The 16,322-nt window shown below is 48.2% G+C and overlaps 1 protein-coding gene across 2 annotated transcripts in view; it reads left to right on the top strand.

The window, feature by feature from the left end:
• LOC129831824 (chordin-like) overlaps window positions 1-12,056 on the top strand; it is a 37,438-nt gene extending 25,382 nt beyond the window's left edge. Inside the window, exons 10-21 of one of the 2 annotated variants that reach the window (XM_055895311.1) lie at window positions 1,616-1,763; window positions 3,312-3,418; window positions 3,551-3,830; window positions 4,742-4,983; window positions 5,116-5,229; window positions 6,150-6,341; window positions 6,575-6,668; window positions 6,846-6,902; window positions 9,699-9,802; window positions 9,960-10,217; window positions 10,721-10,814; window positions 10,991-12,056. In XM_055895311.1, the coding sequence (XP_055751286.1) occupies window positions 1,616-1,763; window positions 3,312-3,418; window positions 3,551-3,830; window positions 4,742-4,983; window positions 5,116-5,229; window positions 6,150-6,341; window positions 6,575-6,668; window positions 6,846-6,902; window positions 9,699-9,802; window positions 9,960-10,217; window positions 10,721-10,814; window positions 10,991-11,055 (1,755 nt within the window). In that variant the 3' untranslated portion in view covers window positions 11,056-12,056. The remainder of the gene's footprint in view (window positions 1-1,615; window positions 1,764-3,311; window positions 3,419-3,550; window positions 3,831-4,741; window positions 4,984-5,115; window positions 5,230-6,149; window positions 6,342-6,574; window positions 6,669-6,845; window positions 6,903-9,698; window positions 9,803-9,959; window positions 10,218-10,720; window positions 10,815-10,990) is intronic. The other variant, XM_055895312.1, reaches the window with a different exon arrangement.
• Window positions 12,057-16,322: the final 4,266 nt, after the last annotated feature.

Here is a 16,322-nt window from a genome sequence, read left to right as displayed (position 1 = left end):
TCCACTAGAGGTTAGAACATCGCTGCTGGGACTTGCTTCCATTCACAAGAGCATTAGTGAGGTCGGGCACTGATGTTGGGCGATTAGGCCTGGCTCGCAGTCGGCGTTCCAATTTATCCTAAAGGTATTCGATGGGATTGAGGTCAGGGCTTTGTGCAGGCCAGTCAAGTTCTTCCACACTGATCTCGACAAACCATTTCTGTATTGACCTCGCTTTGTGCACTGGGGCATTGTCATGCTGAAACAGGAAATGGTCTTTCCCAAACTATTGCCACAAAGTTGGAAGCACAGAATTGTCTAGAATATCATTGTACGCTGTAGCGTTAAGATTTCCTTTCACTTGAACTAAGGGGCCTAGCCCGAACCATGAAAAACATCCCTAGACCATTATTCCTCCACCAAACTTTACAGTTGGCACTATGCATTGGAGCAGGTATCGTTCTCCTGGCTTCCGTCAAACCCAGATGCGTCCATCAGACTGCCAGATGGTGAAGTGTGATTCATCACTACAGAGAATGTGTTTCTACTGCTCCAGAGTCCAATGGCTGCTAGCTTCACACCACTCCAGCCAACGCCTGGCGTTGCGCATGGTGATCTTAGGCTTATGTGCGGCTGCTCGGCCATGGAAACTCATTTCATGAAGCTCCAGACTAACAGTTATTTTGCTGACGCTGCTTCCAGGATTTTTATGCGCTTTAGCACTCAGTGGTCCCATTCTGTGAGCTTGTGTGGCCTACCACTTTGCGGCTGAGCCGTTGTTGCTCCTCAACGTTTCCACTTCACAATAACAGCACTTACAGTTGACCGGGGCAGCTCTAGCAGGGCAGACATTTGATGAACTGACTGTTGGAAAGGTGGCATCCTATGACGGTACCACATTGAAAGTCACTGAGCTCTTCAGTAAGGCCATTCTACTGCCAATGTTTGTCTATGGATATTGCATGGCTGTGTGCTTGATTTTATACACCTTTCAGCAACGATGTGTCTCTCTCTCTCTCCCCCCCTCTCTCTCTCTCTCTCTCTCTCTCTCTCTCTCTCTCTCTCTCTCTCTCTCTCTCTCTCTCTCTCTCTCTCTCTCTCTCTCTCTCTCTCTCTCTCTCTCTCTCTCTCTCTCTCTCTCTCTCTCTCTCTCTCTCTCTCTCTCTCTCTCTCTCTCTCTCTCTCTCTCTCTCTCTCTCTCTCTCTCTTCCCTGGATTCATTGTACATGGATATTTCTATTTAAATGGCCTCCGAGGTCATAAAAGTAATGTGTTCACCACAGTCATACATCTGTCACATTAATACAACATTTTTCAAATAACTTTACAATCTCTGTTTATCTAAAGTTCTGGCTTTTGAAAGGATATGAAAGTGGGTGCATTGTGTGAGATATTAGCCCCAAAGCAAGCCATATTTCCGGTGTGTCTAAGGCCTATATGTGTGTGTGTGTGTTGGTGGGGGGGTTGTTGAGAGAGACAGAGAGAGTGTGTTGTTGTGACATAATGAGTGTGTTTCAGGGTCTGTATGTGTGTTTGAGTAGAATGACTTTGTGAGTTTATCTATTACAACCCCTTGTGTGTTTGTTTCTGATAAGTCTGACGATGTATCACCATTTCCCCAACGTTCTCCCTTTAGGACCCAGACTTTGCTGAGGTACTGACAGACCTGAACAGTCGGGAGCTCTTCTGGTTATCAAGGGGCCAGCTGGTGATCGCCGTGGAAACTGAGGGCCCGGATCCCAGACACATCTCCGGCTTCATCACCGGCAGGAAGTCATGTGACAGTAAGTGCCACGCCCCTTTATGTAGAACAACCAATCAATCAATCAGCCCACAGTCAGTCACTCAGAGAAGTGACATGTTGAATCGATGAAGTTACTCGAATCGCTCAACATCAAACAATCAACCTTTATTCCTCTTCTGTCACCCCATCACACCTGAAATGAGGCCAACGTCAGAGACCTAGAAGGAATGTGTTTTGTCTTTCAGTTCACTTGTTCCCCTTCTGTTCCTCCATGGCTGTTTTAGCGATTCTCTCTCTTCTATAAATACTCCTTTCTTTCAAGTCTTATCACTGAAGTATAACCATGTTTATATCCCCGCTGTTTGACTTGATGGTCCACCAAGACCGGGAGAGGAGGTGTGTGTCGTAGACAAAGTCTGAGACAATTCAGGGCACACATGTTCCATTCAAGTGACTCTAATGCAAACATACTTATGTACTTAGACCCCCCACACACACTCACACTCACATTGTCTTTTTCATACGCACACACACACACACTTGTGTGTACAAACACACACACACACACACACACACACACACACACACACACACACACACACACACACACACACACACACACACACACACACACACACACACACACACACACACACACACACACACACACACACACACACAGGGCGCTGCCAAGGTCACAGTCTGCTGGACCTCACTCTCCATACTGGTGTTCCAGCTCCATGATTAACAGGTTGACGTTATGTGTGAAGAATTCAACCCACCACACTCGTTTCCCTCTCTCCTTACATCTCTCTCTCTCTCTGCCTGTCTCTCTGGTTCTGTTCTTTTTCTGTCTTGAACTCCTTCCCCTCTATCACTCCCATTCGGCCTTTCTTTGAGTAGTTTTCTCCCTTCTTTGGAGAGCCTCTCCTTCTCTATCTGTCTTTCCCTGTCTGTCTTCTAAGCCCCTTCGTGTTCAACAAGGGTTACCTCATCCCACGGTTTAACCTTGGGTTAGGGTGTGCATGTGTTGGGGGGTACACCACTTAAGCTAGAATTCTCTCTTTTGAGATGACATACACTTACCCTCACCCCAAAGTTCTGTGTGGACGGGTTGTGCTCTATTCCGTTCCCTGTGATTGTCCCCTCTGGTGGAGTGATGACATGGGGTGTGTGTGCATGTGTGTGTGTCGTTCTACAGCGGAGACGTGAGAGAATGTGTTCTGGCCCTCTCTCAGCTCCCCCCTGTCTGGCTCTCCAGACTAACATGGTGAATTATAACACGACAGAGAGCATTGCCTCATCTCGCATGCAAAAGCTGCCTCATCACACACAGATTAGTCTGTAGTAGTCTGGGTCTGGGGCTGAAATGGAAAGGGGACAATGTTTTGAGATCAGAGTCAGGGAGACCCTACTCATACTCACTCTCTCATCATCCTCTCTCGTTCCACCTTCAATTTGCTTTATGGAAACATGAAACGATCCAAATGTGGCACTGCGTATTCATCTGTTATGAAGAAATCATTTACTATTTCCTCTCTCACTTTTCTCTCTTTCTGTCCTCCACTCCCTCTCTTTCTCTCTCCAGCCATCCAGAGTGTCATGTCCAGTGGTGATGCATTGACAGCAGGGAAGACAGGCGGTGTGGGATCAGCATTCTTTCATCTCCATGATAACGGCACCCTGGACTACCAGGTATGGATCTGAACTGAATTGAATTGATTTTAACTTTAAATAACTGAATCAAATGGAATTGTACTGTCACTATTTACATATCTGAACTGAACTGAACCACCAAAACCAACCCATATCCTGCTCTGTCCACAGGTCCAGATAGCGGGGTTATCCAGTGAAGTGGTGGGTCTGACCATCGAGCTAAAGCCTCGGCGGCGCAGTAAGCGGTCCGTGCTGTATGACCTAGCTCCAGAGTTCCACAGGCCCAGCGGGCGGGCGACGGGAAGCTGGAGTCGTCTGGAGGCGCGCCACATCCACATGCTGCTGCAGAACGAACTCTTCATCAACGTGGCTACCGCACACAGCCAGGAGGGGGAGCTACGCGGACAGATCAGAGGCCTGCTCTACAGCGGCCTGGAGGCACCCAGACATGGTGAGACACTGACCTCAGACCAGAGCACTAGGGCTGAATCCTAAATCAACCCCCTTTGTCTCGCTCCTTCATTTGTGCATTCGCTCCTCCATTCATGAATTCTTTTTGAGTTTGCGCAATTTCACACTAGAATGGAGTCGCAGAAATTATGAGCCACCTGTGTTTGTTTGTGTTTGACACAAGTAACAGATGAAATACCTCCCAGATGACATGTTTAACTGTGACTGTTATCGTGTAAAATGACAGGGTAATTTTTCTAATTTGAATTTCATGTCCATTTTATTATTTAAATGTGGAACATGAATTGCATCATTCAAGGGTATATCCCGAACCTGTGTCACAGCCGGCCACGACCGGTAGACCCATGAGACAATTGGCCCAGCGTTGTCTAGATTAGTTTGGCCGGCAGAGATGTCCTTGTCCCATCGCGCTCTAGCGACTCCTTTGGCGGGCCAGGCGCATGCACGTTGACATGGTCGCCAGGTGTACCGTGTTTCCTCCAACACATTGGTGCGGCTGGCTTCTGGGTTAAGTGGGCATTGTGTCAAGAAGCAGTGCGGCTTGGTGGGGTTGTGTTAGTATGTCCCGAAGTTGATTGATCCCCTCACCACTCTTGAAATCACCCTTTGAGTTTTGTTAGTAACACGTGAAAATGGAAGGCCCTCCGAGCGAGTTGGTAGTGGCGATGGACTGGTTTGGGATTCACCATAGAGTAACTCAAATACACTTAGGTTGAGTAAATGGTCAGGGATAGAAAACTCCAGTCCTCTAGACTAGAGACAGTGTCCACAGAGGCACCTTTATAAAGTATCTGAAAGAAAAACATTGATCCCAATTTGAGAATATTCTCTTTAACTCTAGTCTTTTGCTTTTCATTCATATTTAACTCTCTCAACCCTCTCCTTCCCTAGAGATCCCTGTCCCTCTGGCAGGCCAGTTTGTGGCCCCTCCAGTCCTGACCAGTGCTGGGGGCCATGCCTGGGTGTCTGTGGACGAGCGCTGTCACCTCCATTATGAGATCGTGGTGGCAGGCCTCAGCAAAGCTGATGACCTCACAGTCAGCGCCCACCTTCATGGATTTGCCGAAATCGGAGAGCTTGGCGAGAGCAGCACCAATCACAAGAGACTGCTGACAGGGTTCTACGGTTCTCAGGTAGGCAGAGGGAGACGCATGAATAATCACAGACACACAACTTTGTCATGACAGTATGATATAGATAATGTATACATACAGCAGAATCTTCTCTCTCTCCTCTCTCCTCTCTCCTCCCTCTCTCTCTCTCAGGCCCAGGGTGTGTTGAAGGACATCAGTGTAGAGTTGTTGCGTCATCTGGACAGAGGGACAGCCTTCATCCAGGTCAGCACCAAGGTCAACACCAGAGGAGAGATACGTGGACAGGTGAGTAGGACCACAACCATAACTCAACCACTTAACAACCGTTATTCAACCACTCTAAAATCCTAATACAGTGCACATCTCAACCTCAACCGTAGCTCAATCTCAATCCACACTCTTCAGTTTGATCATGCATTACTGGAATATATTGAGGATTATAGAGATGGAGCATGACAGGTGGAGGAGAGGAGGGAGGGAGGGAGCTGAGGCTCCTTAGGGCCCTAGTCAGCTGAGTGTTTATGTGTGTGTGTGTGTGTGTGTGTGTGTGTGTGATTGCTCACTTGGTCAGTGTGAGGCCACACACTCTCACTGACAGGTGGTCTTGTGTTTTTAGAGACATTTTGTTGAAAAGTAAAAGTTTGTGAGGGCACACACACACACACACAAACACATCGTTACACGCTAACATATCTGCAGGTGGCCTGGTTTAGGATTTTGTCTTAGCTGCCAGGGATTAGAATGGAAGAAAGAAACGTGTGAGAACACACACACGTACACTCAGTAAGGTCCGGTAGTTTTAATAGCAAACAGGTCTGACACATAAACAGCCATCTGCCATGGAGCCGTAGAGACATGGGCGGAAAGCAGGCTGAAAGCTCCATTTAGGACTAATTTACAAGTACACTTTATAAAAAGGCACAAGGGAGGTTTGTCCAACAAATCACTGAAATCCTAACCTCTGTCTTCCCCCCTCTCTCCCTACTTCCTTGTTCTCTTTCTCTTGGTCCCTCCTCTTATTCTCCTATTCTCATGCTCACCCCTTTTCTGCCCCTCTCTATCTATGTCCCTTTCTCATGCTCGTCCCCTTTTCTGCCCCTCTATCTATGTCCCTTTCTCATGCTCGTCCCCTCTTTCTCTCTCTGTCACCCCCCTCTCCATCCTTCTCTCTCTCCCTCCCTCCTTCTGTCTTTCTCTCCCTACAGGTCCATGTGCCTAACAACTGTGAGTTTGGGACAAGGGGTGAGATGGAGGTGGCGGAGTTTGATGGCCTGTTTGTGCGTGATCCTGAGGAACTAAAGAAAGACCCCCACACCTGTTTCTTTGAGAGTCAACACCACGCCCACGGCTCATTCTGGACCCCCAACTACAACAACTGTTTCACCTGCAGCTGTCAGGTAGGACTGTTCAAACTACAAGCACTAGGGCGGCGCTATAGCTATGCATTAAATTAACTGCTGGTTTCCCAGACACTGATTAAGTCTAGTCCTGAACTAAGAGCCCTTTCCATGGAGAATCTAGAAGTATAGTTTCTACTTCTATATTGAGTGACTTTGTGTCTAACCACTCTCTCTCTTCTTCTGTCCATTTTCTCTTCCCTCATCTCTCCATCTCTCTGTCCTCCCTGTAGAAGCGCACAGTGATCTGTGACCCGGTCATCTGTCCAGTCCTCACCTGTTCTCGCACCATCCAGCCTGAGGACAAGTGCTGCCCCGTGTGTCTCGGTGAGTGTGTGTGTATGAGTGTGGACGAGCGTGTGTTACTATGTTTGAATAGGATTGTGTGCTTGAGTGTGTTTTCCTTATTCTTGAGAGGACTTACTATTGACAGTTCACCACATTACGGTCGTAAAGTTGTGGAACAATACTTTCCTGTGTCCGTTTCTCCTGTCTGTCCTTTAGAGAGGAAAGAGCCCAAGAACATGAAGACTCCAGAGAGGCTAGACGAGCATCCAGAAGGTTCTGAACCATCTCTCTGTCTGACTGTCACTCCTCTTTCTTTCTCGCTTTCTCCATCTGTCTGTTCCTCTGTCTCCCCCTGCCAGGAGTTACTCGTTTTGTCTCTCTACATCACTCTCCCTCCTCTCCTTCTGTCTGTTCCTCTATCTCTCCCTACCAGGAGGTACTCGTTCTGTCTCTCTACATCACTCTCTCTCCTTCTGTCTGTTCCTCTATCTCTCCCTACCAGGAGGCACTCGTTCTGTCTCTCTACATCACTCTCTCTCCTTCTGTCTGTTCCTCTATCTCTCCCTACCAGGAGGCACTCGTTCTGTCTCTCTACATCACTCTCCCTCCTCTCCTTCTGTCTGTTCCTCTATCTCTCCCTACCAGGAGGCACTCGTTCTGTCTCTCTACATCACTCTCTCTCCTTCTGTCTGTTCCTCTATCTCTCCCTACCAGGAGGCACTCGTTCTGTCTCTCTACATCACTCTCTCTCCTTCTGTCTGTTCCTCTATCTCTCCCTACCAGGAGGCACTCGTTCTGTCTCTCTACATCACTCTCTCTCCTTCTGTCTGTTCCTCTATCTCTCCCTACCAGGAGGTACTCGTTCTGTCTCTCTACATCACTCTCTCTCCTTCTGTCTGTTCCTCTATCTCTCCCTACCAGGAGGCACTCGTTCTGTCTCTCTACATCACTCTCTCTCCTTCTGTCTGTTCCTCTATCTCTCCCTACCAGGAGGTACTCGTTCTGTCTCTCTACATCACTCTCCCTCCTCTCCTTCTCTGTTCCTCTATCTCTCCCTACCAGGAGGCACTCGTTCTGTCTCTCTACATCACTCTCCCTCCTCTCCTTCTCTGTTCCTCTGTCTCTCCCTGCCAGGAGGTACTCGTTTTGTCTCTCTACATCACCCTCCCTCCTCTCCTTCTCTGTTCCTCTATCTCTCCCTACCAGGAGGCACTCGTTTTGTCTCTCTACATCACTCTCTCTCCTTCTCTGTTCCTCTATCTCTCCCTACCAGGAGGCACTCGTTCTGTCTCTCTACATCACTCTCTCTCCTTCTCTGTACCTCTAACTCTCCCTACAAGGAGGCACTCGTTTTGTCTCTCTACATCACTCTCTCTCCTTCTGTCTGGTCCTCTATCTCTCCCTACCAGGAGGCACTCGTTCTGTCTCTCCACATCACTCTCTCTCCTTCTCTGTACCTCTAACTCTCCCTACAAGGAGGCACTCGTTTTGTCTCTCTACATCACTCTCTCTCCTTCTCTGTTCCTCTATCTCTCCCTACCAGGAGGCACTCGTTCTGTCTCTCCACATCACTCTCTCTCCTTCTCTGTACCTCTATCTCTCCCTACCAGGAGGCACTCGTTTTGTCTCTCTACATCACTCTCTCTCCTTCTGTCTGGTCCTCTATCTCTCCCTGCCAGGAGGCACTCGTTCTGTCTCTCTACATCACTCTCCCTCCTCTCCTTCTGTCTGTTCCTCTATCTCTCCCTACCAGGAGGTACTCGTTCTGTCTCTCTACATCACTCTCTCTCCTTCTGTCTGGTCCTCTATCTCTCCCTACCAGGAGGCACTCGTTCTGTCTCTCTACATCACTCTCCCTCCTCTCCTTCTCTGTTCCTCTATCTCTCCCTACCAGGAGGCACTCGTTCTGTCTCTCTACATCACTCTCTCTCCTCTCCTTCTGTCTGTTCCTCTATCTCTCCCTACCAGGAGGCACTCGTTCTGTCTCTCTACATCACTCTCCCTCCTCTCCTTCTGTCTGTTCCTCTATCTCTCCCTACCAGGAGGCACTCGTTCTGTCTCTCTACATCACTCTCTCTCCTTCTGTCTGTTCCTCTATCTCTCCCTGCCAGGAGGTACTCGTTCTGTCTCTCTACATCACTCTCCCTCCTCTCCTTCTCTGTTCCTCTATCTCTCCCTACCAGGAGGCACTCGTTCTGTCTCTCTACATCACTCCCCCTCCTCTCCTTCTGTCTGTTCCTCTATCTCTCCCTACCAGGAGGCACTCGTTTTGTCTCTCTACATCACTCTCTCTCCTTCTCTGTTCCTCTATCTCTCCCTACCAGGAGGCACTCGTTTTGTCTCTCTACATCACTCTCTCTCCTTCTCTGTTCCTCTATGTCTCCCTACCAGGAGGCACTCATTTTGTCTCTCTACATCACTCTCCCTCCTCTCCTTCTCTGTTCCTCTATCTCTCCCTGCCAGGAGGCACTCATTTTATCTCTCTACATCACTCCCCCTCCTCTCCTTCTCTGTTCCTCTATCTCTCCCTACCAGGAGGCACTCGTTCTGTCTCTCTACATCACTCTCCCTCCTCTCCTTCTGTCTGTTCCTCTATCTCTCCCTGCCAGGAGGCACTCATTTTGTCTCTCTACATCACTCCCCCTCCTCTCCTTCTCTGGTCCTCTATCTCTCCCTACCAGGAGGTACTCGTTCTGTCTCTCTACATCACTCTCTCTCCTTCTCTGTTCCTCTATCTCTCCCTACCAGGAGGCACTCGTTTTGTCTCTCTACATCACTCTCTCTCCTTCTCTGTTCCTCTATCTCTCCCTACCAGGAGGTACTCGTTCTGTCTCTCTACATCACTCTCCCTCCTCTCCTTCTGTCTGTTCCCTCTGTCTCTTTGTGCCAACAGATACGTTTTAACTCTGAAATTGATATGCATTTCCAATGCTAAGAGTGTCCTCTATTTCTCTCATCCCTCTGAACCTCCCCATATTCACTCACTCACTCACTCACTCACTCACTCACTCACTCACTCACTCACTCACTCACTCACTCACTCACTCACTCACTCACTCACTCACTCAGGTTGTTACTTTGAGGGGGACCAGAAGATGCATGCTCCTGGGTCTACATGGCATCCATTCGTCCCTCCATTTGGCTACATCAAGTGTGCCCTCTGCACCTGCAAGGTAGGCCTCTAGGTTATTTATTCACAGCTAGGATGATGTAAGTCGATAAGTGATGCTAACAAAACATAATTAGAAACATAATCTTTCTGCAGCTTCCTATAATTGAAAGTAAATTACGCTAATTTCCCATTGTGTCCTTCCTCCTCCACTCCTGTAGGGGGCGACAGGCGAGGTGCACTGTGAGAAGGTGACGTGTCCAGCCCTGACCTGCAGTCGTCCGGTACGCCGTAGCCCCTCAGACTGCTGTAAGGAATGTCCGGAGGAAGACAACCCCCCCCTGGAGCACGCTGACATGATGCAGGCAGATGGGACACGTCACTGCAAGTTTGGGAAGAACTTCTACCAGAACAGTGACAACTGGCACCCCCGTGTGCCCCTGATGGGAGAGATGAAGTGCATCACCTGCTGGTGTGACGTGAGTATTACAGGGAGTCAGGGACCAGTCAGGAACAAGTCTTTTACAAAATACAGACACTTAAGACTGGGTTTGGACCTATTGCCAAGCAACAAAACTCAAGACAAAAAAGCTTCAGACTGTTGGACCTAAACCCCATGGACCAAAAAGGAAAAAAACACTGTAGAACTGTGTGTTTCAGTGAACCTTTAGAAAAACCCAGACTCAACGTTTCTTCTGACTGAAGGAGTTTTTCCATGCCACTGTGCTCAATACATATTTGTACAGAGAGTAGGGATGTTTCAGACTTGGTTGAGCTTCATAGCTGTAGGGATGGGGGGACTTGTGTGGTCCTTACCCCTTGGGGAAATATTCCAGTGTCAGTGTGGGGAACTCTGGGATTTGGAGTTGAGAAGCGTGGAGCATTTTATGGTTTCACAGCATTGTGAGGAGCATTCCTAATGTACCTCCCTCGGTCTCTCCCTCCCCCATTTCTCTCTCTTTCTTTCTCCCTCTCTCTCCAGCATGGTGTGACTAAGTGTCAGAGGAAACAGTGTCCAGTCCTGACCTGTAGTAACATCACCCGCCGGGAGGGCATGTGCTGTTCTGAGTGCCAAGGTGACAAGCACACACAAACATACACCATCCTCCCTCATGCTCCCTAGCCAGAGCATCCAAGGACACATGCTTGAAATAGTGAGACATGCTCTCAATCCTGATGACATGTTTTCAAACAGTGATGATTCATGTAGTAATCATTGATTAGTTCATATTGGATTGTCTCTTTTGTTTAGATTCCAAAGAGGAAGAGGAGGAGCTGATAAAAGTTCCGGAAAAGAAGAACAGCTGGAGCCACTGAGCTGAGATCCCCTCTCCACCCGCATCCCCCACTTCTACCTTCCCCCCACCACGCCCCCCTCCCCTCCTCTCTCTACCTATCCCCTCATGGGCAGACCTAGACCTGCACACTGGGTCAGCTAACACCCCCTAAAATCAAGACCCCTATAACCCTCCAGCCCCAACCCACAAACCCCCTGTCCACTCCCACCCCTTAGTCAGCCTCTGGATTGTAACGAAGGAAGGAAAGACAGAGGAAAAGAAAGAGTAGTATTGAGGTGTCATGGAAGAGAATGGAAAAAAGGGAACTAAAAGAGATTAGAAGTGGACCAACCACAGCTGTTGCAGCAGTGTCTTTTGACTGGTTTCTCCTTTGAAATTTGAAATGTTTGTTTTGTTTTTAGTTCTTTGTTTCCTCGTGATGCATTTTGCCCACCCTTTCAAAAATCACATACAGTTACCCTTCATATTCGAATGCCGGTACACAAGGTTTTTTGCTTAGTTGTTAAAATGGATGTGTTGGTGGTCTTTGCATTGTTAGATTGATGTTAATTGTAAATGGTTTGTACTGATTGATTTCTGTGCGTGTACGTGTGCGCGTGTGCGTGTGTGGTAAAAAATGCTTGCTAAACAGTGGCCAAACATACAAGACAGTAAACTTACTTGGTGGCTAGATGGAAACACACACAAAACATTGTCAGCGATGCTCAGTCTATCTGATAAACCAGCACCACCCATACCCCCTGTCATCTCATCCAGTAAGCACCACACGTATGTCCTGTCATCCCATCCAGTCAGCACCACACATACCCCCTGTCATCCCATCCAGTCAGCACCACACATACCCCCTGTCATCCCATCCAGTCAGCACCACACATACCCCCTGTCACCCCATCCAATAAGCACCACACATACCCCCTGTCATCCCATCCAGTCAGCACCACACATACCCCCTGTCACCCCATCCAATAAGCACCACACATACCCCCTGTCATCCCATCCAATCAGCACCACACATACCCCCTGTCATCCCATCCAGTCAGCACCACACATACCCCCTGTCATCCCATCCAGTCAGCACCACACATACCCCCTGTCATCCCATCCAATAAGCACCACACATACCCCCTGTCATCCCATCCAGTCAGCACCACACATACCCCCTGTCATCCCATCCAGTCAGCACCACACATACCCCCTGTCATCCCATCCAATCAGCACCACACATACCCCCTGTCATCTCATCCAGTAAGCACCACACGTATGTCCTGTCATCCCATCCAGTCAGCACCACACATACCCCCTGTCATCCCATCCAGTCAGCACCACACATACCCCCTGTCATCCCATCCAGTCAGCACCACACATACCCCCTGTCATCCCATCCAGTCAGCACCACACATATGTCCTGTCATCCCATCCAATCAGCACCACACATACCCCCTGTCATCCCATCCAGTCAGCACCACATATATGTCCTGTCATCCCATCCAGTCAGCACCACACATACCCCCTGTCATCCCATCCAGTCAGCACCACACATACCCCCTGTCATCCCATCCAGTCAGCACCACACATACCCCCTGTCATCCCATCCAATCAGCACCACATATACCCCCTGTCATCCCATCCAGTCAGCACCACATATATGTCCTGTCATCCCATCCAGTCAGCACCACACATACCCCCTGTCATCCCATCCAGTCAGCACCACACATACCCCCTGTCATCCCATCCAGTCAGCACCACACATACCCCCTGTCATCCCATCCAATCAGCACCACACATACATCCTGTCATCCCATCCAAACAGCACCACACATACCCCCTGTCATCCCATCCAATCAGCACCACACATACATCCTGTCATCCCATCCAATCAGCACCACACATACCCCCTGTCATTCCATCCAGTCAGCACACACCACACATACCCCCTGTCATCCCATCCAGTCGGCACCACACATACCCCCTGTCATCCCATCCAGTCAGCACCACACATACCCCCTGTCATCCCATCCAATCAGCACCACACATACCCCCTGTCATCCCATCCAATCAGCACCACACATACCCCCTGTCATCCCATCCAGTCAGCACCACACATACCCCCTGTCACCCCATCCAGTCAGCACCACACATACCCCCTGTCATCCCATCCAATCAGCACCACACATACCCCCTGTCATCCCATCCAGTCAGCACCACACATACCCCCTGTCATCCCATCCAGTCAGCACCACACATACCCCCTGTCATCCCATCCAGTCAGCACCACTAGAACTCTTCCCTTGGAAAAGCATAACACACCCAAGTATCTATTCTAATTGCTCACTGAAGAGATTAGAATATACAGTAACTTTACATAAACACATGATTTAGATTTATTTGCAGCTCTGAGTCTGGTACCATTGACCTGTATTGCACCTCTTCATGTGGTTGTCTGTTTCTCATTTCAGTAATATGTATAATTATTTTATAATACTTTGTATTAGTGTTGTTATTTTTATGAATTTTGTTTGTATTTATTGAACGTTTGAAGGAAAAAATAAAAGTTGTTTGTAAGAAATTGTCTTTTGACAATTTAGTTGAAATCCATGACCTTTTCCACTCTCCTCCTCTCTTCTCCCTTTATCTTAATCTCTATCTCTCTTTCATTTCTTCTCTCCACTCTTCCATTTCCCGTTTGAACTGGTTCCACTTTTCTTCTCCTAACTTTATTTGGCATTCTCTCTCGCTCTCTCTTGCACTCTCTCTTGCTCTCTCTACGTACAGTATATGTATGAACACTTATGAACACTTCTCTCCCTCTGATCTGTCTGTTTTCTCTCCCTCTGATCTGTCTGTTTTCTCTCCCTCTGTTCTGTCTGTTTTCTCTCCCTCTGATCTGTCTGTTTTCTCTCCCTCTGATCTGTCTGTTTTCTCTCCCTCTGATCTGTCTGTTTTCTCTCCCTCTGATCTGTCTGTTTTCTCTCCCTCTGATCTGTCTGTTTTCTCTCCCTCTGATCTGTCTGTTTTCTCTCCCTCTGATCTGTCTGTTTTCTCTCCCTCTGATCTGTCTGTTTTCTCTCCCTCTGATCTGTCTGTTGTCTTTCCTTCTCCTCCTCCCTTGTTCTGTCCAGCTGGATTTGAGTAATAGTGAAATGTGACAAACAGACGTAGCTCCCCTCTCTCTCTCCCTCTCCACCCTTCATCAGATGGCACTCTTTATTTTCCTCTCCTCCGTTCCATAGACATACACCACATGTGTTCTACAGCACCCTCAATGCACTCTGCCCCTGATGGACACACACACACACACACACACACACACACACACACACACACACACACACACACACACACACACACACACACACACACACACACACACACACACATACACACTCATAATGACTCAGCCAAAGGAGAGACAGACTGGAACATAAACACACACTCTGCCCCTGAAGAAGAAACACACACACACACGTGCACACAGGTTAGCATTTTTCCGTCACGAATCTTGTTCTGGAAGCAGCTCTGCAGAGTGGTCCCTAGCTGGCACGGACACAAAGTCATAAAATGTGTTTTTAAACCTAACCTTAACCACGCTGCAAATCCTACTGCCTAACCCTAACCTTAAATTAAGACCAAAAAGCTCATGTTTGTTTTCCTTAATTTATACAATATAGCCAATTTTGACTTTGCAGCTGGCCTATCTAAAGGGAAATTGTTCAGTTCTGCCTCCAGGACAAGACTCATAACAACAAACGTCAACCTGCCACATGCACACTGATTCAGCCAAACGACACAGACTGAACTTCTACCTCTCCCCCTATGGGCAAGGTAAATAGTACTGACATAAATCACTTCCTACTGTAGAGCCAGCTGGTTGTGAGCGTGCCCAGTAGCATTTGTTGATCTTCCCATAGCAGAGAGCAGAGAACAGAGCAGAGAGCAGAGTAGAGAGAGAGGCCATGTTGTAAAGCCATCAGCCAGCCGGCTGACCGGCCTGCAGCCATACAGCTGGAGGCTAGGGTCAAAGGTCAACAATGAGGAGCTATGGCTCTGTTCCCACAGCCTGGATCGGAGGCATGTCTACTGATTGACTGGGGAGGGAGGGATGTGGGTCTGCATCTGCATGCCATGGTGTTGGTGCATTTTCATTGCACATTCCTGTTTTCACTCCTTCTCTCTTACCCCCCTTTCTCATTTTTCTTTCTCCATCTCCTCCTGTCTCTCTCTATGTGGCTTTGTGGGCCACAGGGCCTTTGAAAAGCCTCTTAAATCTCTGGGCCTGAGCTGAGCCACGGGCAGGCAGCACAGGGCTCAGCTCCACACTAACCCCCTATAGCTACAGCACACCCAGGGACACAGCCCCACCCAGACTGGGCTAGAAGAAAGTTACAGGAGCAGAGAGATAGTGTGAGAGCAGATAGAGAGAGAGAATGGGGAGCGAGATTTAGAGGAAAGAACAGGAGGAGGAGGAGGAGAGAGATGTTGTTGTCCTAGTGTGACCCAGCGCTGTTTAACTTTCTGAGGAGAAGTTATACGAAGGGAGAGGCCAGTAAACAAGGCTCCTGCATCATCAAACCCAGAGAGAAAGAGAGAGAGACAGTTAAAGAAGCAAAGAGGAAGAGGGTAGAGAGACACAGTAAGACAGAGAGGGTTTTCCACTGCGTTAATTACTAACACTGTACCCCTCTCTTATAACGACAACAGCAGGATAACAGCTGTTAAAATCACCAGGAGTTAGCAACTCGGCAACACACATGCTACTAACACTCACTGTTCACACACACGCACGCACGCACACACACACACACGCACACACACACTACATTCATCCACTCAGTCCTTTCTGTTGAGTTCCCCTACAGCAGTCTACTGTGCCCTCTAATGGTCGCTGACGAAAACTGCAATCAAGTTGTTGTTCATTCACTACTAGGCTATATCAAGCCACAGGACACCCCTTTGATTTGTTTGAGTGATTTCACTAGATAGAGTGAATTCTTGATTGGCACGTTATATTATATGAACTTTACCACTCGATACAATAACTGTTGTGGTTTAGGGTTGGGGTTAGATTAAGGACTGTGGAAACTAGACATTCAGACATTAGTTTGCCTGTGAGTGCCACAGTTCCAGGGACATGAGAGAGCCAAGGGCCATTCCAGCTGAGTAACGAGGAAATAGGGACCACTTCCGAGCAGTCTCTCAGATTATATATTTATTATTGTTTTAATATTATTTTATTGCCATCTGCTGTACTGAGGGAATATTACAGAAGACTGGATAGAAAACAAGAGC

This window comes from Salvelinus fontinalis, chromosome 33 (assembly GCF_029448725.1).
Source record: "Salvelinus fontinalis isolate EN_2023a chromosome 33, ASM2944872v1, whole genome shotgun sequence".
NCBI lineage: Eukaryota > Metazoa > Chordata > Actinopteri > Salmoniformes > Salmonidae > Salvelinus > Salvelinus fontinalis.
Note: the sequence above shows the minus strand (reverse complement) of the source record. Positions and strands in the feature narration are given on the sequence as shown.